The following is a 22481-nucleotide window of genomic DNA, read 5'->3' as shown; positions in this document are numbered from 1 at the left end:
TCATAAATATCAAGTCAAAGTCTTTGCACTAAGCTTTGAGCATACCAAAAGTTATGTACTCTCTATGGTTCTTGGTTTTGCAATGTGCACCCTTACCAAATTAAAAAGCCCCAAGCTACGAAAGATTAGGTTGTGCAACATACTTGATGCCACTATGTTTTTGATGCATTCAAGGGTCCAAGTAGTTATGATGTTGTGGATTCGGACTCGGGTACATTTGTTTGTGTGAGAGTAACACAAACAACAAAATTCTACAATGAACATGCTTTTTGGCACGCCGGAGAAAATACAAATGCACAACTTGGGCATTGCCCAAGCTCAAAGACAGTCTAGTTTGTTAAGTCTAATTGTATTCTTCAGTATAGAATCTAAACTTCATAATTTCAATCTAGCAAGAATCCGTCTTCAGTCATGGTCACCCATGAAATGCGTTTTGATAGCCTTAAAGAGGCATGAAAGAGTTCAAGGTTGCATTAAACCCTTTCTTAAACTCCTTAAGGAAATGCATAATAATATGACTCCCCTTGCACATTGAAAATGCCCTTCTTTAGCGTTTCGATCCAATTTAAGTTCATCCTTGTCATACATGAAATGTTTTGTATCAAAAACTCCATCTCAACTTGCAACATGTCAAGGTAAAATGTTTCATGGTGATGTTATCTTCAACTAGTATTTGTATCATGTATATGTCATACATGTGAGCATATTAAGGTTTTGTTCTTGGATAAAAAAACTTAAATTAACATCCAAAGCAAGTGTTCTTGTCATTCCAATTAAAATCTATCAAAAGTTTTGCAATTCCATGAGGGCAAATTTGAAATATATCGTACAAGTGAAACTTGCGGTTCTAATATTAGAAGTTGAGGGCCCTTGGATGGGTGGAAGGCCATCAAATCAAAATGGCACCTCCTTAAGTTGGTTAGAACAATTCCACCTTCAAGAAGGTAGAAATGGATATATGTGAATTTCAATGCCCACGTAAGACGGCATGATATGTGCAGAGAAATAACACTTCCCAACACAAAACTGTACAAAGCTTCTCCAATATATATTCACCATGTACAATGAAACATAATTCATCTCTAGAGTTAAACATGTTTCTTCTTTTTTGCAGTGTACTTCATCATAATTCCCTTATTATCTCTTTCCTGGCGTCTGCGTTGGTGCTCACTTCTATCATCCTTCTCATGCATATGCTGGAAATAAGACAAACAATTCAGAGAGAGCAAATAACTGTGCAAAGAGACTAATAGACTAACAAGACCTACATAGTGAAACATAAAGAGTGCACTTGACCTTGATTGCTATCCGTTGAGCATCAGAAACACTACTCTGAAACATAACCATCTCATCTAACTCTGCTTTGAATGCTGATAACTTTATCCCTGGTAGAGAGAAAGTAGTCAAAATTGGAACTTAAATCCCAAGACATTACCTACAAATGCAGGAGAGTAAAGTACCAATGGCATTTTCAATTCGGAGAAAGCTCTCAATGTCATACTGTGTTACAATTGTAATAGCTCTGCCAGATTTACCAGCCCGTGCAGTCCTCCCAACTCTATGTACATAATCCTTCAGAACACAAAATAAGATCTAGATGAATGTCAATTTGACAAATAGAAGACACCAAAAAGAAAGTTAATAGTATGCACCTGAAAATATAAAGATGAAAGAAAGAAGATGGAAACATATTATATGTTGAATGGAACTGCATGTGCATGCATTTTTCTCTGATATGGGGTGGAAGGGCCGAGTAAACAAACCTTAGGATACTCAGGAACATTATAATTGATCACAAGGCTGACATTTGGAATGTCAAGCCCTCTACTAGCAACGTCGGTGCAGATCAAAACTCCACACTCTCCAGATCTGAATTTATTCAAAGATCCTAACCTTTTTGCCTGCCGTGGCAACAAAAACATTTGTTTTTCTTTGTTTTCAGTTCTCCAAGCATGCAAAGGATGAAATTAGAGATACATCTTTAAGTGGTAAAGAAACGGACACCTGGCTCATTTGCCCACTTATTGGAATCACACCCAAGCCTAGATACCGGAGAACTAAAGACAGTCTTCTAGTAGCTTTACACTCCCTCGTAAAGACCATTGTCGTATTTCCAGCCAATTCATGTAAGATAAATGCTAGGCAGCAGTCCTGTCAGTCAATGGTTTCCGTCAAGTGCAGAGGTGCAAATAAAAAACTGATCCAAACTTAAAATTTCATATTCGCAGTTGGAGGACATGTACACACCTTTTGAGCAGACGGAACGAACATGTATTCTTGCCTCAGCGTTTCAACTGTGCAGTACTTTGAAGACACCTCAACCTGAAACCTTATGCTTACAAGCCTTAGTGTAAGACCTTTGAAACTGGTACTATGAAGACACCTATTTCCCTCCAATTTTCATGCAATTAAACTTCAAATGCAGTTTCTGTTCCAAAAAACAGCAGAACAACCTTCGCATTTTTGCAAATGAAAAGTGGCTATGTTCCAGAACTCAAAAGGAACTGTGTACATCTAATCACCTATGACTTTGAAAAAGAGGAGTGGCAGGTGGTAAGAGCAAGAAGCCACGATGGAGGACCATAGTGTCACAATCTTGTCCCCCACTTCTCATCCTAGGGTGGCCAGACTCTTACACATGGACTAATTTTACCTTTTTGCTGGGCAGGAGTGGTTTTCCCTGTAAGAACACCCTATTCGGTCTGGTACTTTTGTATCTTCTGAGTGTTAAAATAGCAACACCCACATTTGTGATGAGTAGCATAGTTCAGTGTTGATCAATAATGTTGAAAGTTCACATGCACATACATGTGTGAACTTTCAACAAATGCACAAATTTCTCTTGTAGGCTCTTGAGCTTCTTCAACATAATTCACGAGTTACTTGACTATATTAGCAGGGAGAAAATTTGAGATGTGGCGTTCCAGCTCCAGCCATCACAACAAGGTTCCTGTTTTGAACTTTTCGGACGTGTTCCAGCTGGCGACCCCTGTCTAAAATGGGACAGGAAACGTCCTGCCCAGCTGGAACATGTCTGGCTATGTTTTGGGCGAGAGCACCATTTCTGCGTTCCGGGGGCCCGTTCCAACCATTTCCTGTCACTATGGTTTCATAGCATGTACCCTTCGCTTTCCATGCTATACCCAACAAAAATACATTTTACTACCTTTCAAGCTTTCCACGAAGCTCTTTGGGTACATGTGCATGTGCAACACAACCGAAAACATGAAAGTAATCCACACTAGGGTTCTTCTATACCATGTCTCATATGGTGTAATTATCTTTGATGCTTTTGTAGGAGCACAATTCAAAACATGATTTGCACACACAAGACCTTCAAGCCAAAATCTATGAGGCTGCCCTTTGCTCTTCAACATGCATCTAGTCATTTTCATAAGAGTGCAATGCTTGTAATCTGCTACTCCATTTTGGTGAGAAGCCATCTTCACTGTAGACTGATGTGCAATGCCATGGTCTAATAAGTAAGCCTCAAAGGCTTTAGACATGTACTCCACCCCTCTATTTGTATGAAGAGTTTGCACTTCCAAACTAATTTTAGCTTTAGGCATGTACTCTACCCCTCTATCTGTATGAAGAGTTTGCACTTCCAAACCGATTTCAGTTTCCAATTTGGTAACCAAATGCTGGAAGTACATAAACACATCCAATTTGGCCTTCAAGCCATATACACAAGTGTATCTAGAGTAGTCATCAATAAATGCACTGCACCAACCTTCCTAAAGGCAAACCGATACATTTTGCCAAGAATGCAACCATCACAAGCATGGGGAGGTTGGGTATCCAAAATAGGAAAAGCATCAATAATCTAACACCTCTAAAGAGTCATGAGACTACCAAAACTCATGTATCCATATCTAGCATGGCATAACTCTGCATTTTTCATTGCATGAGTGAGTGTATCAAGTAAAAATGCATTGTTAGATCTCTTCACATAATCATCTGAAAGAAAGAAGTCTTTGTACAAAGTGCCAAGAAAGCCTCAATGCAAAATCATGCTCTATCATGCAAAATGTATTCGTCATCCTCAAAGATGCCATGACTGTCAAAATATACAACCATGCAGAGAGACAATAGGGTTTGCGGAAGCAACACAGAGTGTGTACAGCAAACATTGAGAGAGAAAAAAAACTCAAAAACACAAGAAGCACATGGTGATGATACACTAAATCATGCTATGCGAAGAAAAGCTAATACAACGGAACCAAAGCTTAGCAGATGGCTGCACTGTCATGCCTGACTCAAGCGGTAGCACCCGTAGGAATTTGCATAGTGAAGGGAGTAAAACGCAGTCCTCCGAGCAGTGGGCTATCAAAGTAATCACTAGAAGGTGAAGGACAACTGTGGAGGGAGTGAATCGCAGTCCTCTAATGCCGTCGGAGATAAGGAAGATGATCACCATCTGTCAAGGGAGCAAACCACAGTCAGATACCGGGGAGTAGCCTAGGCAACAAAACGCAAATCCCAAAGTGTGTCAAAGGCAAGAGTGAGGAGGCAGTTGCCACATGCAAATGTTGTCACCACATACTAGGAGTTGACACCTGGCTAAGGGAAGACCTCCAAATGTAAAATGCAAGTCACAACAAGTCGCTAGGCTGATGGGAGCTAACACCAGCTGGTGGAAAACCTCTAGATGCAATAAATGTAATGATACAGATGACACCTGAGGGGTAGAGGAGATGTTGCCAAAGCAAGGGAAAAATATCACCAGTTTGCAGAAACGCTAACCTGATAATAAGGCAACAGGGCACCTGAAGGAGAAGAGGGAGGGTGACTATGAACTGCGATGTCCTTCAATAGGGGTATGGGCAGTAGTAGAGTGGAGAGGAAAAAGTATCAAAGTGACAGAGAAAGAGAGGTGATGAATGACTGAAGTGGTGTATGGAATGAATGAAGTGACAGCCTATTTACAGGCATAACCTGTCTAGGGTGGTGCACCACTGTGTGGGCAGCAACTTAAAAAGTGACCAAAATGTGAACAGCAACCCTTTTTGGGGCTATCAATGGAAAACCCTAAATGAAGTGTGTAAACTAAGAAAGTGGTTTCTCAACAATGACATCCACTTTTATTAAAAGCAAACACTGAAAGCAAGTTTTTGTTAATATACGACACATGTAAAATGTCACGAGGATGTGAAAATTTGATGCTTTGCTTATGTTTAATTGACATTTGATTAAAGGATTAATCAAATGTGCAATTAAAAGATGCACATGTGTTGCACATGTGAGGTGCAAGCTACTTTTTTTACAATTGAAGCCCCAAGGACCCTGTGAAAAAGATGGGTGTCAAAGGCAAAAGTTGTAACAAGTTACACTTGTTAGATTCTAGGTAAATTTTGGTGTCAGTTTGTCCCTAGGACCATTAATTGGCCATTAAGTGTCAGTGGTGACACTAGGGACTAGGCATTAATTAATGGATTAATGCTTATCTAAGGGTCAATTAATGCATGGGACCACTTTGGGTTGCAAATGGCCTAGCCAATTAAATTTTGGATGGGCAAGTTTAATTTTCTAGGCATGGATTAAGGGCTAAATTAATTTTCAGAATTAATTAATTCTAAAAATTAATTAAATGGCTGAAAATTGCTGAAAATGGATTAAGAAAGCTGCCACTTGGCAAAACTTTCCCATGCAACTGGGGGAAAGGCTAAATAGGGCTGAAGGGAGAGGGAAATCTCGTTTTTTCATTTTTGGAGCTATTGGAAAGAGGTGTTGGACTGTTGCTGCCAGCTTTTGGGGCCATTTCCCAGCCATTGGAGACCATTTTGGTGATGGAGATTGCATATTCTTGACCTTGGGAAGCTGGCAATTGCTGCTGATGCACTTTCTCCTGAAGATCACAGTCTCTGATGCTCCTATTGTTGTTGGTGCATCCGTTTGGGGCTGGTACAACAAGGCAGCAACTGATTTTGATCAGTTCTTCGCGAGAAATCCCAGAATTTTCTCTCTTTACAGCATTCTCTCATCTCCTTCAGCCTATGCTTAGCCATTCTCAGCAATTCTCAGCCATTCAGAGGAGATCTCAATCATTTTTGGTGGGCTGATCTGTAACTTCTGCAATGAACCCTAATTTACAGCAAAAATTAGGGTTTAGCAGCCACCTTGGGATCCGTGCGAGAGATTGAAGGCTCAAGGGACTAAAATCAGCAGCTAATAATTGAACATTATCAAGGGATCTCAAGCGCCAGCCCATCCCGAATTGATTTAGGGCATCATTTGGCCAACCAAGGGTCAAATTGGAGAAGAAGTCTTGGGTGAATCAAGGGGCAAATGACCCAAAAGGCTTGCTGGTCATTTATGACAGCAAGAGCAATTGGTTAGCAGGAGGAGATTGAAGAATCTCGAGTTGTACTCCTTCCAATTGAATGAAAACTAAAGAAATACCTTAAGGGGTGCCAATTTTTGGGGCCAACAGGGTGTCTACTGTCTAAGAATGTTATGGTAAAGTGTGTATTTCATTTTATGTGCATTTATTTATTGCTGTAATTAACTCTTAAATCAGGTTATCACCACCCATTCCAAGAAGGAAGGCTGGTTTCATAAAACATCCAAAAGGCAAAAATTTGTGCCATCTGTTACTATAATCAGCACCTTGCCAACACCACAAACTGCATGAGAAGTATTGTTGGTACAAGATATCTTCTTGCCAAAAGGGATTGAATGCATAGAAAAGGACAAACACTTCCTAGAAGTGATAGGACCTGATGCATCACTGTCAAAATACTAAGCATATTGTAACTCTGATGCATTCAAGGCTAGCCCATCCATGAAAGAGTCGTAATTGCATGTAAAAAAAAGCATAATTTTCCTCCACAAGGTTGGCTAAAGCTGTTAGCAATCATGTGTGTCTTATATGGTTAACTCTTGTCTGTGAGCCTCAGTCAAAAAAGGACATTATGAGCTCTAACACTTTGATGGAAGGCACACTAGTGCATTTCTTGTTTTACACACTTTTCGCTATTTTTTAGGGTTTTGACCATATTTAGGGCTCTACCTCTTTTTTGCTTATATATAGGCAGCCTACCCTCCCACTCTCAATATCCATCATTAATCTTGCATGATCAGCCAGCCCTCCTCATTCTCTCATCCCTCTGCTACTACCGTCTAACGCCCAACACTAACGCGTAGAGCTGCATATTGGGACAGACTATTGCAGCCTTGTACCTTCAGCCATTGCAATCACATTGTTCCTATTGTCGCCTGCATTCTCTCTTTGTCTCCTCTCCATGTTCACTTTCCTCTTTCTGTTGCGCACTCTCACATGGTATCAAAGCCACGCATGGGAGACAGAGATCTTGAAGAGGAGTGTGTTGTCCACGACGAAACTTGCTAGGTGTCATCCTTATGTGCTGTAAAAACTTGCATTTGGAGTCAAATAGGGCAGGGAAGCCTGTTTCCAATCCGTTTAGGCTGCATTTACCAAGGCACATTTGCATTTTGCACCACGGCGGCCTTATATAGGCTAGCCGGCTTCTATCCTGCACCTGAGGGTGTCAAACAGGCTGGGCGGCTTCAATCTGCACCTTGGCGGCACCATTTTGCAAGATCAGACCTGCACTGCTGAAAGGATCCCCCCCTTCCAATCTGTGTTTTCCTGCAGGGTAGCCTCCTTTCTGTTGGGAGGCAGCCTTTCAGGTGCTTGGTGAATCAGCCCAAGGCGGCATGTCTACAGTCCTTTTCGGCTGTTTTTTTTCTGCAAGTTATATGCATGGATAGATCTAATTATTGCTGCATTTCGCTGGGCTGGATCTCTTGACCTATGCAACCATTTAGGTGTGCTGGGCAGCATGAGACAAGTCTTCTTTCTCTCTCTTCTTGGCTGGAAAATTTGCGTTTACAGCAGCCAGCCCTCTTCTCGTGGCATTGCGTGTTCCTTTCGACATCAAATACTCCTCGTCTACCATGCCTCTATCTATCTTCTTCTATACAACGGCCCGACGGACCTTGATTATCTCAAGGACACCTCTTGCTGGTTGTTTTTCTTCCACTAGCAGCATCTTCCTTGTTTTCTTGCTCTTCTAACATGGTATCAAACATTAAGGTTTCTTGATCGATATATGCTCATGCTCATGCTACTTCTTTTCTTTTTGTAACAAGAGGCTAGGCTTGTGTTTGATGTTGGGCACTTCTAGCTAAGGTGTTTGCATTTTCTTTTGATTACCTCTAAGGCTCTCTCGTGTTTTTGATGGTCAATTATGTTGGACATGTGTGCTCAATCTGTGTTTGATATCTGTTGGGACAAATGGTATGCCTTGTAGGGTTGACTTGCATGGCTATCCATGATTCATTGTCCTATACATGAGATGTCAACATCATTGTGTTGACTTTGTGGTGCGACATGCATGCTTTGTGGTGCGATGTGCGTGCTACATAGCTATTGACAATTCTATTGCGTCCGTGACTTGCGCAACATTTGACGTTTGTATTGACCTTCACTAAGACATAAACTAATCTGGTTGATGTGGCGGCCCGCTAGTATTTCTGATGACTGGCATTCTATATAGATTACGTGTCTTGCTATTGCATCTAACAATTGGCATACTATTACTATGGCTGGGTATTATTGTTTGGTTAACATTTCTTTGCGCTTTGCCCAATGTTGACTTTTTTATTTGTGACGTATTGATGATTTTGAGATGCTTTGATTGAGGGGCTCTTGGCAGCTGACCGACACATTTCTTGTATGACATCATTAACTTAGCTACTTAGTGACAATATTCGGCAGAGCTGATAAAAGTTTGATCATGCCAATAGTGGACCTTAATCCTTGTGTCCACCATGTATTTTTTTCATATGTGAAGTCCTCAGTGAGTTTATCCATTGAGCATCGCTCGTGTGCATGTGTCATTGCTTGATTATGCTCAAGTTTTTTGTTGCATGTGAATCACACTCCCTTTGCTGCTCTCTCTTGACTAAAGTAACATGCAAGTACTTTCCATTCTCATTTCACTTCATTATGATCCTCCCGGAGCCCTTGTGATTAAGAGGTTCTAACACAACTCATGGAGCTATGGTTGAGTGTTTGTGTGCTTACCAATGCTTTTCAAACAAGGTGTTGATTGCTCCAACCTTTGGAGGAGTCTCTACTTGCATCACGATACAACAACACAATGATCATCTACGTGAAGGAGAAGACAAAGAGTGGTGTGGCATAGCATCATATTTGCAGAGAAGGAAGATATGAAAGACATGTTGTTGCTTTGTGAGGTGGATATCCTAGTCGTGCTTGGCGAGGCACAAGAGTGGTGTGGCATAGAATCGTATTTGCAGAGAAGGAAGATATGAAAGACATGTTGCTTTGTGAGGTGGATATCCTAGTCGTGCTTGGCGAGGCACAAGACCGCATACATGTCTACATCATCTTGGTTCACTCAAGGCCTACCGATGGCTCAAGTGGACGGTTCATCTCAGCTCTAGTGATGCTACACACCCTCACATGCTCCTAACCAAAAGGGGCAAGTATGAGGGTGGAGAGAGGACATATTGATGCTCTTTGATTATTGGTAAATTTGATGTGTCATCAAGTTCACATCTTCTAGTAATCCAAACCTTGGACCAGTGTTTCGAGCACTAAGTTCATGCTAGGACGAGTGACATGATGTGTTCATGTGGTTTCCCATGAGGGGGCCCAAAGGACATGCTTATGGCATTTGGACTTCTTCTCTAGGGTGCTTTCTTACCGAGGCACATCGAATAGAATGCACGCTACTTGAGTATCCATGGTGCATCCTAGGTATCCTTATTCATTGCTTGTTCACCTGTGCTCTGAGAGAGGGTATTGGAAGTGGTCATATCACAAGTTCACAAGCGCCCATAGCCTAATTTATGGGCACTCTCATTATTCTTTATTTGGTAATTGGCCTACCTATTTTGTGGTAGGACGACTCCTTTATTTTGGCACTCAATCATTGTACTCTCATCATAGTGGATTCCTATTCCCATTTACATCTTGTGCATTGTCTCTCTCATCAATCTGTGTCTTTCATAATTGCGCTACGTGTTTAGCTCTTCTAGCAAGATGGACCAAAAATAGCACAAATTTCTAAAACCCCCCAATTTCAAAAGTTAGTGTTTCTGAGTTTGTTTTCAGATCTGCAGAAGACAGGGCTGAGGAAATGGTGAGCAAGGCTAAGAGAGACGTTAGACCAGGTTGAGAGAGGGGGCAAGGCTGCGAGAGGTTAGAGAGTGAGGTACAATGGGCAGGCAGTCCCACACTCAAAAGATGCAAGTACTAGAATAGTAGAAAAAAGCTACTCCAATCGCTGCCCCTCTTCCTCTAGATGCGCTGAAGTGGCACAAAAGGTGGGTCAGAATGGCTGCGGGATAGCAATTGTCGCACTGTTGAGAAGACCAGCCACCACTCTCTTTGATGGAATCTCTCAGCTAAACATGATTGTGGACAAGTCTTGCACTGATTGAAACAGGTTCAAGACCCTCCATTACCTAACAAGCACAGGAAATAGGTTTAAAAAAACAGAAAAATCATTAAGACGGCCAACCAATAGTCAAAGTTCAACAAGAGAACATAGTGCACAATATGGAAACCTAATGCTCTATGGAAGGCAAATCCTCCTAGCCATGCTACAGTATTGCCACTCCCAAGCAAAGCAAGGGCAAATGTGATACTGGCTCTTTCATGAGGAAGCTTGGAACAGCTGCATGGAAAGAACAACCAAATGAAACATGCTCCAGCATGCACAAGTCCAGAGATTGAAGAATTTATAGCAAGCAGCCAGATTCCATAAATTATGATGTACTTCCCACCCTCATGTAGGAGCACCATCCTCCTTTGACATTTTCTTATGGGGCATACTTTGGTTCATAAGTCAATCGACCACATTTACAACTGTACGTATGTTAAATCCTTCTAAAAGCATCCATTTTGTATAATGCGCTTTGTAGAAACATCCAAAATGCCTTTTATAATACTCATGCCATTCTTCAACAATATAACAGCCAGTTGAAGCACTCAATGTCAAACATGAAATGGAGAAGCAAATCTGTATTACCTTTGCAGGACTTTTCAAACAAGCCCGTTGAAGTTTTGCAACCTGTATAGAACAGAATAAGGCATAACCATCACATTTGAGTGACATCAGAGATGAAATGCTCAAGATGAGATGCAAATATGGCAGGACGAAACGTGAATATTACATATGCTCAACCTGAAGAACTAAAAGCCAAATGGAGAAACACAACGTTATGTGCAAGCATGCCATAGAAAAATCAATCATTTGATGTTGGAAATGTAAAGCAAGAACTGTCTCATTATAAAGGAAATGAACAAAACAGCATGACTAAGCTATCTACAAAGAGTGTATAGCTCTCCTATCATCATAAGGTATCCCTCCAGCAATAAAGCCATCACTCCTCTTGCTATTAAGGGGCAGTCCAAGGCACAGTGTCAAACGATATGAAAATCAATTATTTGATGTTGGAAATGTAAATGAAGAATTGTCTCATTGTAAAGGACATGAACAAAACAGAATGACAAAGCTATGCACAAAGAGTGTATAGCTCTCCTATCGTCAAATGTTTCCCTCCAGCAATAATGCCATCACTCCTCTTAACGGGCAGTCCGGGGCGCAGCATCACACCGCATAGCTCAGTGGCTCAATCCAATGCCACTACCCATCATCAGCTCGTACATCCACCAGGTCTGCCACAGGCAGCCACTGCAGGTTTGGGCCGTAATAGGGAATCTCCAAAGTTTAGAAAGCTCCAAGAGGAAGATCCCCACGCGTTTTTAATCTGAGAACTTCATAACCAAAACTAGTGGTCCAAGATCCTGAAGGAAGAGGCAATAAAAAACCTACATGGCACAAGTGAAAGAGGGGATAGGTTTGAGTTATGATGGAATCATGGATCATGGAGATAGAGATTTATGAATCATGATGGAGAATGAAGAGGTACATTAAAGAGATACATGTTTATGAATATTGAAGAGAGAAAATGTTTAATGAACTATGATTTATGAATATTGAAACATAAAACGAGTAACAAATCATTAAATCATAAACCAGAAAAATATTATCTCAATGATGGCGAATATGTGAGTTATGAATGCGCCCGTAGTTCTTCGTCCTCTTTGCCCCACATCCACAACCCACAAGAAGAATGTGCCAAGAGGTGAAGAAACAAGGATGTTAATGATGCATCCTCTCTTTCAATCGCTCCATCCATCGGAAAGTATGGTGCAACCATACTTTGCCCATCCCGCATGCATGGGATCAAGAGATTTATTGATTCTCTCTCTCTCTCCTCATCAAGCTTCTTAGTCCGGATGTCATTGTCACTAACACCATACCACCCCTCGCATGGACCAACCACAGCAATGGCTTTGACCATTCTCTTCCACTTGTCCACATGGAGCAAGTGGAATGGGACATTGCACTCAATAATAGTGCATGCAATCTCTATCTCCGCATTCATTTGCCTCTCTTTGAGAAAAGACAAGGACCAAAAACACCACTTGTAGCTTCTTGTAGTGAGGCTTGCCTACATGGCCTTTTGCTTCTAACAGTGGCAACAAAGCCCAAGACCGTTGAGGCGCATGAGCTAACAAAAGGTGTAGGAGTAGGTGTAGAAGAAGGCAGGCCGTTGAGGCGCATGAGCTAACAAAAGGTGTAGGAGTAGGTGTAGAAGAAGGCAATTCAGAAACATCCACTTTCATATCGGGGGGAACCATCTCCTCTTCAGCCTTTGCCATGCTCAATGACATATAGCCACTTTGACAGGAGAGGGGAGAGTACTTCTTCATGATCTCATCCACTACATATTGAGGGATGGAAGGACATGGGCCGCATTCACCACCCACCTTGGTCAAGTGGATGATGAGCCTCGTCACGCTACTAGTCATCCTCTTTCCACAAAACTTGCAAATCCAATGACAGCGATTTGCATTGCCCGAGGCCTTCGCAAGATTTGTGATGTAGAGACCAAAAGCTTTATGAAGAGGCTTTGGCATTGTGGATAGGAATAGGGAGAGAAAGAGAGAGGTGGATGCAATGAAGAGAGACAGAGAGAAAGGGCAAGAGATAGAGAAGAAGAGAAGGTGAGAGACAAGGAAGGGAGAGCAAGAGGAAGAGGGATAGGGATAGGGATAGGAGAGGGAAAGAAGCTGAAGAGAAGGAGAGCGAGAGGAGAGGAAGAGAAGATGAGGGAAAGAGACAGGGAAAGGGAGAGCAAGTGGTAGAGGAATGGGGATCTTCTGACCATCTTTGCAGACTATGGCTACATCCAAATTTGCAATGTAGCTCAACTGAAAGTGAATTTCCACTGATGACCCCACATGGACTAATCTCTTGAAGATTTGTCCATCTTCACTTTGAACTAGTCTCTTCCAGGCTAGTTCTTCAACACACTTGTCCATATACACTTTCACAAGTCTCTTCCAGACTTGTACTGGACCTTAACTGTCCAATCTTGACTCACTAGACATTCCTGTCCGTTTCACATACTGACCATGCAACTCAGGCATTTAGATTTCAAGAGGGATCCTTCCAAAAAGAAAAACAAAATAAAATATGTAATAAAGAAATCAACAAAAAGGTAATAGTTATCACAATCTGGTGACATACCTCCCTCTCGAAATCGCAAACGTCCTCGTTTGCATGAATGTCATACATGCTTCCAGCTAACCCAGTGAGCTTACACTTCGCAGCACACGTACAATACATACATGCTATCAGTTAACATTGTGAACTGAACACACTGTTAACACATGTATGTTCTAACTGTGAAACATGGCAGACTATCATCATGTGACTCCACATCACTGTTTCCAGATATAGTGGCCGGTACACCACAATGATATCCCCATAGTGGCAGATTCTCATTTGATGACTCCACATCACCCTGACTAGAGATCTAGTGGCCGGTACATCAAAATGATATCCCCACTGAGTCAATTCACAGAATACATGCCCGATTGAGTGACCATTGTTACAACATATATTCAATTCAATAGAAGTAAAAACTGTATTCTTGCAAGCAATACTTACTTCTTTAGGACTGAGAAAACCATATGGACACAATAAGTGTTAACCTGTACAAAATCTGTTTCTATACATATTTTCTTTCTTGAGCAATTGTCACTTTGACAATCTATTTCAGCTTAGAGATACAAGGGGTCAAGGTAGGTTGCAAGCGAAATGCTTCAAGATAAAGTTCCAACACATTAGGTGACTCTGCAAGTTCACCTTCGTCCATCCACTTAGCATCTATAGCTAGATAGTTCTTGAACGTAACCAAATACCTTCTAGCAATCTTGCCTTTCACTTTCCTTTCCTTGTGTGCCAGTACCTGTTCTGAAACAAGAATTTCATCAAGTTCCTCAACTTCGGGCTGTTCCTCAATTGGCATATCTTCTGGCACATCACCCACATAAGGTCTAAGAAGACTTACATGGAAAGCATTATGAATCTTCCAATTGTCAGGCAATTTCAGCCTATAACTGACATCACTAATCTTCTCTGTTACTTGAAAAGGCCCATAGTATCGCATACTAAGCTTAGTGAAAAGACTTTCCTTGCCTTTCCGCTTCTTTAAGCGTGCCTTTTCAAACCGCAACAGTACCCAATCACCAAGTGAAAACAACAATTCACGACGGTGATGATCAATAGCTTTCTTTTGCTTAGCCTGAGTCCTTTCAAGGGCATGCTTAACTTTCTGATACATTTCACCCATACTCTGCACGTACCGATCTGCCTGAAAGATCTTATCCTTTGTATGCAAAATGGGAGGAACCTTTTTACCACCTTCAACAATTTCAAAAGGGGCTTTGCCTGTTGACGAATGAACAGTATTATTGTATGCATACTCGACCAAAGGCAAATACTGCTCCCACTTTGACTTGTGCTCTGACACATAGCACTTAAGCAAATCCAAGATAGTAGAATTTGCCTCTTCTGACTGTCCATCAGTCTGTGGATGAAATGACGATGAGAACTTAAGCGTTATGCCCATGTTCTCAAATATGCCTCTCCAGAATAGACTTGTCATCCGTGGATCACGATCACTGACAATAGACTGTGGCATACCATGATACTTGAAGACATTGCACATAAACAAACATGCCATCTGATCTGGTTTTATCTTCTTCCTGACAGGAATGAAATGAGCCTGTTTGCTAAACCTGCAAATAATAGCCCATATCCCATCATTTCCTGTCTGTGTCCTTGGAAGATCAAAGATACAATCCATAGCTATGCTTTCCCATGGTTTATCCGGAATAGACAATGGCTGTAAAAGCCTTGGTGCTTTTTGCCTGTCAAACTTGACCTTCTGGCAAATCAAGCACTACCGCACAAAAGCATCCACGTCTCTTCTCAAAGTAGGCCAATAAAAGAATGTCTCTACTGCTTTGACTGTTGCATCAATACCACGATGCCTTCCATACGGTGGAGAATGACTCTCTGTCATAACTTTCCGTCTCAATGGCATAGTCACACATAGTCTACCATGCATCAACATGAAACCATCCTTGAGAAGATAATGCTCATGATGTTGTCCATTGACAAGCTGATCAAAGATCCTTGCAAAATCTTCATCATTAGCATACTGTTCCTTCATATCATCAAGCTCATGATGATAAGGAATTGACACAGCTGAAATTTGTGGCTTCCTTGACAAAGCATCAGCCACAACATTCTTTTTGCCTTCCACATGCACAATCTGAAAATGGAACATTGACAAAAAGTTTGCCCAACGCATATGCTTTTCTGACAGCTTAGTCTGAGTTAAGAAATAACGCAATGTTTGATGATCTGTCTGGACAACAAAATCTGCCCCAAGTAGGTAGTGTTTCCAACTAGAAAGCGCATGAATCACAGCCAGCAATTCTTTCTCATAGACCTGTATAGTCTGCTCTGGCCCTCGCAAGATTCTGCTTTCATAAGCCACTACCCGGCCATCTTGCATTAGCACTGCACCAATGCTATTGCCACAGGCATCACACTGGACAACAAATGACTTCCTAAGATCTGGCAAAATGATCACTGGACTAGAAGTCATCTTTTCTTTAAGAAGATTAAAAGCTGAAATCTCTTTCTGTGTCCACTGGAAAGAGACTCCTTTCTTCTGTAAAGCATGTAAAGGTGAAGCAATCTCTGCAAAATTGCGAATGAACCTCCTGTAGTAAGAACACAAACCCAAGAAGCTTCTGACATCATGGACAGTCTTCAAATCTGGCCATGTTCTAATTGCTTCAACCTTAGCAGGATCCATTCGGAAACCATCCTTTGACACTGTGTGCCCCAAGAACTGGATTTCTTCCGAGAAGAACTCACTCTTCTTGCCATTGATAAGTAACCTATTACTGCAAAGCTCATCAAAGACTGCTTTCAAGTGTTCTCTATGCTCATGTTCATTCTTTGAAAAGACAATCATGTCATCAAAGAATGTACCAACAAACTGCTTGTATGGACGAAAAATTCTGTCCATCATTCGATTAAACGTAGCAGGAGCATTAGTGAGTCCAAATGGCATTAACAAGAACTCATAGAGACCAAACGTGGTCCTAAATGCAGTCTTATGCACATCCTCTTGCTTAATCCTGATCTGATGGTATCCACTCTTCAAATCTATCCTGCTGAAAATTGACGCTCCTTCCAAACGGTCAAGGATGTCGTCAATTCTTGGAATGGGGTACCTGTTCTTGATGGTACTCTTGTTCAACGCTCTATAATCTATGCACATGCGCCAAGAGCCATCCTTCTTCTACACTAAGAGCACTGGTGAGCAAAAGGGAGATGAACTTGGCTGAATCAACCCTTTTTCCAACAGCTCATTCACCTGGCTCAATATCTCTTTCTGTTGGGCTGCACTAACCCTATACGGAGGTCTATTTGGTGGGCTACTGCCTGGCACCAAATCTATCGCATGATTCTCAGACCTCTCTGGTAGCAACTGTGATGGTAATGAGTCGGAAAAACAATCACTGAACTGAGACAAGAAAGCAGACCTGTCTCTATTTAACATAGAAGAATTTGACTCATCATTATCCTTAACATCACGTGCAAAAATCAAGTACACAGGAAGATGATTCTTTATTACAGATGTAATGGCAGAAGCAGATACAACAGGTACAGACTCTCCTTTAAGCTTCACATCAAGCACATGAGTCTTTCCCCTATGTTCCAAAGTCAGTGTCTTGTTAAAGGCATCCAACACACCATGCTTTCTGAACATCCATGGCATTCCCAACAAGACATCACAGCCTTCAAGTGGCATGATATAAAATTCTTCTGCATCAACATAAGACTGTATATGAAGACGCAGCTTTCCAAGAATGGGTGTCACAGACTCTGAGTGGCCAGGACATGCCAAACCTGCCTCTGCTGTGTAGCCCATCTCATTTACTCTGATGCCCAAAGTAGAAGCCAATTCTGGCGAGATAAAGTTTGCCTTAGCTCCAGGATCAAAGAAAATGAGTACATGTTGATCCCTAACTTTACCCCAAGCTTTGCAAAGCTCATTAGCATCCGAGTGTGGCTTGTCTCCCAACATATCTGGCACTAAACCTGCTGAAGGTTTGGGCTTCTTTCCTTTCCTGTCCACTTTATCATCATCAACTGATCTCTTATTCTTGTCCGGACAGTTAGACGCAATATGACCAGTCTGCTCACAGATAAAGCACTTCCTCTCAGCCATTAAAGCCTTTCTCTCTTCAAGAGACTTGCGCACAAAAGGTTTCTTCTGGTCCTTTGGCTGCTGTCCAAAGAACTTGGCTGGCTTCTTCTTGAACTGCCAAGATTTACCTGTGCTTTGAGAAATCTGAGAAACCTGTTTACCAAATGGCTTCTTTGCTGAAAATTTCTCAGGTTTGTCCTGTTTAATGCTGCCCCCAAAACCACTTGACTGTCCCAACAATAATGCATTTCCTGTGGTAGCATTCTCAATTAGCTGAGTCAAAGTGGCGACCTTTGTCTTTGTACAATAATTCCGAAGTTCCTTGGGCAGCCCACAGCAATATTTCTCTATCTGCTCAGTCAATGGCACAACCCTGTAAGAAGTGACTGGAAGCAAAGCCTCCCAAAACTTCTTGTTATAATCTTCCAAATCCTTGCATTTAGATGCATCCAAATTGTGCCAAGCTGACATAACATCAATCTCAAATTCATTGGTCAACCAAGCAGAAGCAAATACTTGCTTAAAGTAAGTCCAAGTGGCAGGAGCCTGTCCTTGCATCAATAGTGTACTCCATCACTGGCTAGCATTGTCCTTAAGAAAAGTGGCAGCTTTCCGGACCTTAGAAGGCTCTGTAAAGTTCCCTCCTGCAAATGCAGCATCCAACTGCTGTAAGAAAGAAAGAGCCTTAGTCCTATCTTCAAATCCTCGAAAGATGTCAAACTGTACGGCTGCACCACCTTCCTTGTATGGCTTTGGCTTCTCATGAGCCATCAAAGGGTCCATAGGATATGCCTGCAACATAGGAACACTAACAGGTGGCATAGGAGTTGCCTGACCACTAACTACAGGGCTTGTAGACACAATACTTGCTTGCTGATTTTGATAACCCGCCATACCAAAAGTGCCCTGCGGCATGCCAAAACTGCCCTAAACACTCTGAAATCCAAGCTACATGCCTGTATTGCCATACATGGGGTTTGACATAAAACCCTGTGTACCCCCAAACACTGTTCCTGGTACATAAATTTGGTTTCCAGGTGCATAATCAGCCATACTCTGAAATACAAATCCACCTCCAAAGTACCCAGGATGTACAGAGGTCGGTGGGAAAACCTGTGGTAAAGCCTGAAAACTGTTTCCATGTCCATTTAAACCAACATTTGGCTGTTGTAAAGTGGCGAGCTGAACTAGCAATGCCTGTGTAACTAGCGTTTCCGCCACCTGTTCCTGGACAGTCGGAACCAATCTTGGAGTCTCCATTGACTCCGCAAGCTGCCTTGGTGTTTCCACTGAATCTACAGCATGCTTACCCTTATCCTGGACCTCTACTGGATCCGAAATCTTTACAGATTGCCAACTTGCTGTAAAGGAAGGAAAGGCTGCAAAAATGCCAAAAACCTTGGATTCTGCATCACTTGAGTAAACATACTCACGGCAGGAACTAACTGAGTCTTGAAAATGTCTTCATCCATAGAAGAAGCCGTAAGAACTTGTGGCTCAACCATAACAGGAGGAGTAACAAACTGTGGAGGTCTAGAAGACTCTCCCACCTCATGAACAGGAGGAATCTCCTGTGATGAAGCCACTTCCTCTCTGGTGTCTTCCTTTCTATCAGCCATAATGCACAATTCTGTGTCTTACACCCAAACAAACCCTGGCTCACTCTTTAGGGAAAAAGTGATTCGGTCCCGGCAATGGAACCATGTAACCGGCCTGTTGACGGAAAAAGGCGGTAGTGTACAACCAAAATATATAAATGCTTTCACCCAATTCACAGTCGCCCACTTTACCTGAACTTAAAGACACAGAATCAAGAAGAAAAACAGGAAGCTAGAATGCTCCTGTTGCCACACAGACACCCTGTTGGCCCCTAAGTCAGGCGCCCCTTGCGGTATTTCTTTATTTTTAAAGAGAGAAAGTACAATGGGCTGTCTTTCACCTATTCTGGGTGAAATTTGGCAGCATAACAGTACAATTACTGACCCAAAACAAGTTGACCAGGAGGGGAAACTCTGCCCAAGTCTGAAACTTCTGGTTGGAGTGCAGAATTGACCATTTCAGTCTGCTATAATTACTGGTTCAGACCTGTTCTGAAACCTGTTTTCAGCCCATACTATTCCCTGTACTATTCAGCCCACTGTAATTACTGGTTCAGACCTATTCTGACACCTGTTTTAGGCTCATATTGTTCCCTGCATTGTCCTGCATCATCTGGGCCAAGTGCCCCTTGATTCTGACATCAATTGGGCTCTGAAATAACCTCTGAACAGTCCAAAAATAGTACTGATTTAGTGCTGTTTCAGACACTTGCTTGGTGAGGTTACCACCCTCCCCTGTTCCTGCTTGAGGGCAGCAAACAACTGCTCCTGTTCCTGGAGAAAGGAGGCTCTTGCCTCATGCAAAAACAGCATATTCCCACACAACTGTACATACATCAGAAGAAAGGCCCTTGATTCTGAAGCAGAAGCATAACCATACTGTCAGAGAGAGAGAGAGAGAGTAGGAAGCAAGCCCAATCCTCTGTGCATCATAGACAAGGTAGGCCAGCTCTCAAGAGCACTCCATCTGCAGCTGTTTATCACAAATGAGCCCCTTACAGCCCAAAAACTGCACGCCAGCCCCTCTTTAAAGAGGTAAGTGCACAAATTTGTGCCAAGTGGCAGCACTGGAAGATATTTCCCGTTTCAACCTTCCGGTCTAAAATTCTCCATACTCGGTGCAGAATTTGACCTCGACACAGACCAGAGGATTGATCCTCGTGCAAAAACGAAGATAATGACGCGAACAGATTCTGGGATCCAAAAATAGTAACTCCCTAAATTTTAGAAGTTGCTTCCATTGCATCCCCACTAGTCTTCTGACCATCTTTGCAGACTATGGCTACATCCAAATTTGCAATGTAGCTCAACTGAAAGTGAATTTCCACTGATGACCCCACATGGACTAATCTCTTGAAGATTTGTCCATCTTCACTTTGAACTAGTCTCTTCCAAGCTAGTTCTTCAACACACTTGTCCATATACACTTTCACAAGTCTCTTCCAGACTTGTACTGGACCTTAACTGTCCAATCTTGACTCACTAGACATTCCTGTCCCTTCACATACTGGCCATGCAACTCAGGCGTTTAGATTTCAAAAGGGATCCTTCCAAAAAGAAAAACCAAATAAAATATGTAATAAAGAAATCAACAAAAAGGTAATAGTTGTCACAATCCGGTGACATACTTCCCAACCATCAACCACTTTATGGAGGCTTAGTTTGCAGCAAATTCAGGCCGTCCTACATCAGGTTACACCCTCCTTATAAGCCTTACATCAAATACCTACGTTTTTTAGTTTTCTTTGCTACTAAAAGGCTGCCCAACAGTCACCTATCTGCAGCCACTTACATGGAGAGATCTTCACTGACATTCTCGGGTTTGCTTCTCCAATTGGCTGCCCTACAATCATCTTGACAGCAACCATCATCTCAGAGAGGATTTCTTCATCTCCAACAATTCTTGAGGGCTGTGTTTTACTCCCTCTACTGCTATCCTTCATCTTTCAGTGTCTATCTCTACAATATGTTTTGCTTTGACACATTGCTATGTAACCAACGACGATTGCAAGGATTTCAAGGGGTGGTCTATCACGAGGACGTGAAATTTTATTACTTTGTTTAGTATTCGATTAAAAGATTAATCAAGCATGCACATGTGACTTGCACATGTGAGGTACACATTGATTATTTCACAACGTGGGACCCAGGACCTTGAGATATCACTTTGGTGCCAAACGCAAAAGTTGTAATAAGTTATGCCTGACAAATACTAGGTGGTACCTAGTGTGAGATTTGGGCCTCAACCAATTTATTGGCCACTAACGTCAATAGTAACATTAGAGACTAGGCATTAATTAATTAATTAATATCAATCTAAGGATCAATAACTGCTCAAGGACACTTAAGAGACAAATTGGCCCAGCCAATTTAACTATTACTTTGGTAAAATTAACTTTTTGAGCACTAGAATACTTATCGATTCAATTTGCAGAATTAAAATTTTGAAAATTAATTTAAGATTTAGAAGTGAAAAATGGGATTAGAAGGCTGCCACTTGGCAAAGCTTGCCCATGCAAGTGGGAAAAACGTTTTTAGGAGCTAATGAAAGTCTTTTACAGCCATTGTGAGAGACGAGGCTGTTGGAGAGGGAGAAGAGGGGGCTAACCTGTTCTACAACATTGAAGTCCTACCCAAAAGCTGGAAACAGCTTTTTGAAGGCCTACAGCAGCAAGTGGCAGTCCCAAAAGAGCCGAAACAAGCAAGCGATAGCAGTTGGAAGCTAGTGACAAACAATTTAGGCTCCCAAACTGAAGGTGACTGCAGATTGGACTCTCTTGATCATGGTCGTACTAAATTGGAGATGGTTTTCGTGAAGAAAATCAAAAATTTTCCTCTCTGCAGCATTCTCTCATTCTCCTGCCAATTCTCAGTTTCCCCCGGCATTTTTCAGCAGTTTGAGTCATTAGAGAAAGAGATTTCAATCAATTTCTGCTATAAACCCCAATTTACAGCAAAAATCAAGGCTTCAACAGCTACCTCTGGATGTCTGCTCAAAATTGAAGGCCTAAAACTTGAATTCCAATAGCATTTCAGCTACCCTCCCAGTCTTGATCTCAAGATGATGAGAAGATACCCTAAGCTGTCTAATGGCTACCTACATCTCATGTGGCATATATACATCTAGGTATCCAAGTCTCTTAATGAAACCATCTATTGTAATCCTAATAAACTGATCCTTGTAGTATGACATCTTCGGGGAAGGGGCTGCCACGGTGAAGTCCACATATGTTG

At 41.9% G+C, this 22481-nt stretch overlaps 1 protein-coding gene and 1 pseudogene across 1 annotated transcript in view; both read right to left on the bottom strand.

The window, feature by feature from the left end:
• Positions 1 to 734: 734 nt before the first annotated feature.
• The window catches only part of LOC148011991 (uncharacterized), a 50667-nt gene continuing 28920 nt past the window's right edge, over positions 735 to 22481 (bottom strand). The window contains exons 7-13 of the mRNA XM_087669443.1: positions 11028 to 11069; positions 2248 to 2322; positions 2005 to 2151; positions 1764 to 1901; positions 1461 to 1572; positions 1297 to 1385; positions 735 to 1196 (exon numbers count right to left, since the gene is read on the bottom strand). Of these exons, the coding sequence (XP_087525569.1) occupies positions 1089 to 1196; positions 1297 to 1385; positions 1461 to 1572; positions 1764 to 1901; positions 2005 to 2151; positions 2248 to 2322; positions 11028 to 11069 (711 nt within the window). The 3' untranslated portion in view covers positions 735 to 1088. The remainder of the gene's footprint in view (positions 1197 to 1296; positions 1386 to 1460; positions 1573 to 1763; positions 1902 to 2004; positions 2152 to 2247; positions 2323 to 11027; positions 11070 to 22481) is intronic.
• Positions 14018 to 18564, bottom strand: LOC148011992 (uncharacterized; annotated as a pseudogene).

The sequence above is a fragment of the Lygodium microphyllum genome, chromosome 27 (assembly GCF_053477565.2).
Source record: "Lygodium microphyllum isolate KBCC chromosome 27, Lygodium_microphyllum_v1.1.10, whole genome shotgun sequence".
Classification (NCBI taxonomy): Eukaryota; Viridiplantae; Streptophyta; class Polypodiopsida; order Schizaeales; family Lygodiaceae; genus Lygodium; species Lygodium microphyllum.
The sequence above is the reverse complement of the archived record's forward strand: the minus strand, read 5'-3'. Positions and strand labels throughout refer to the sequence as shown.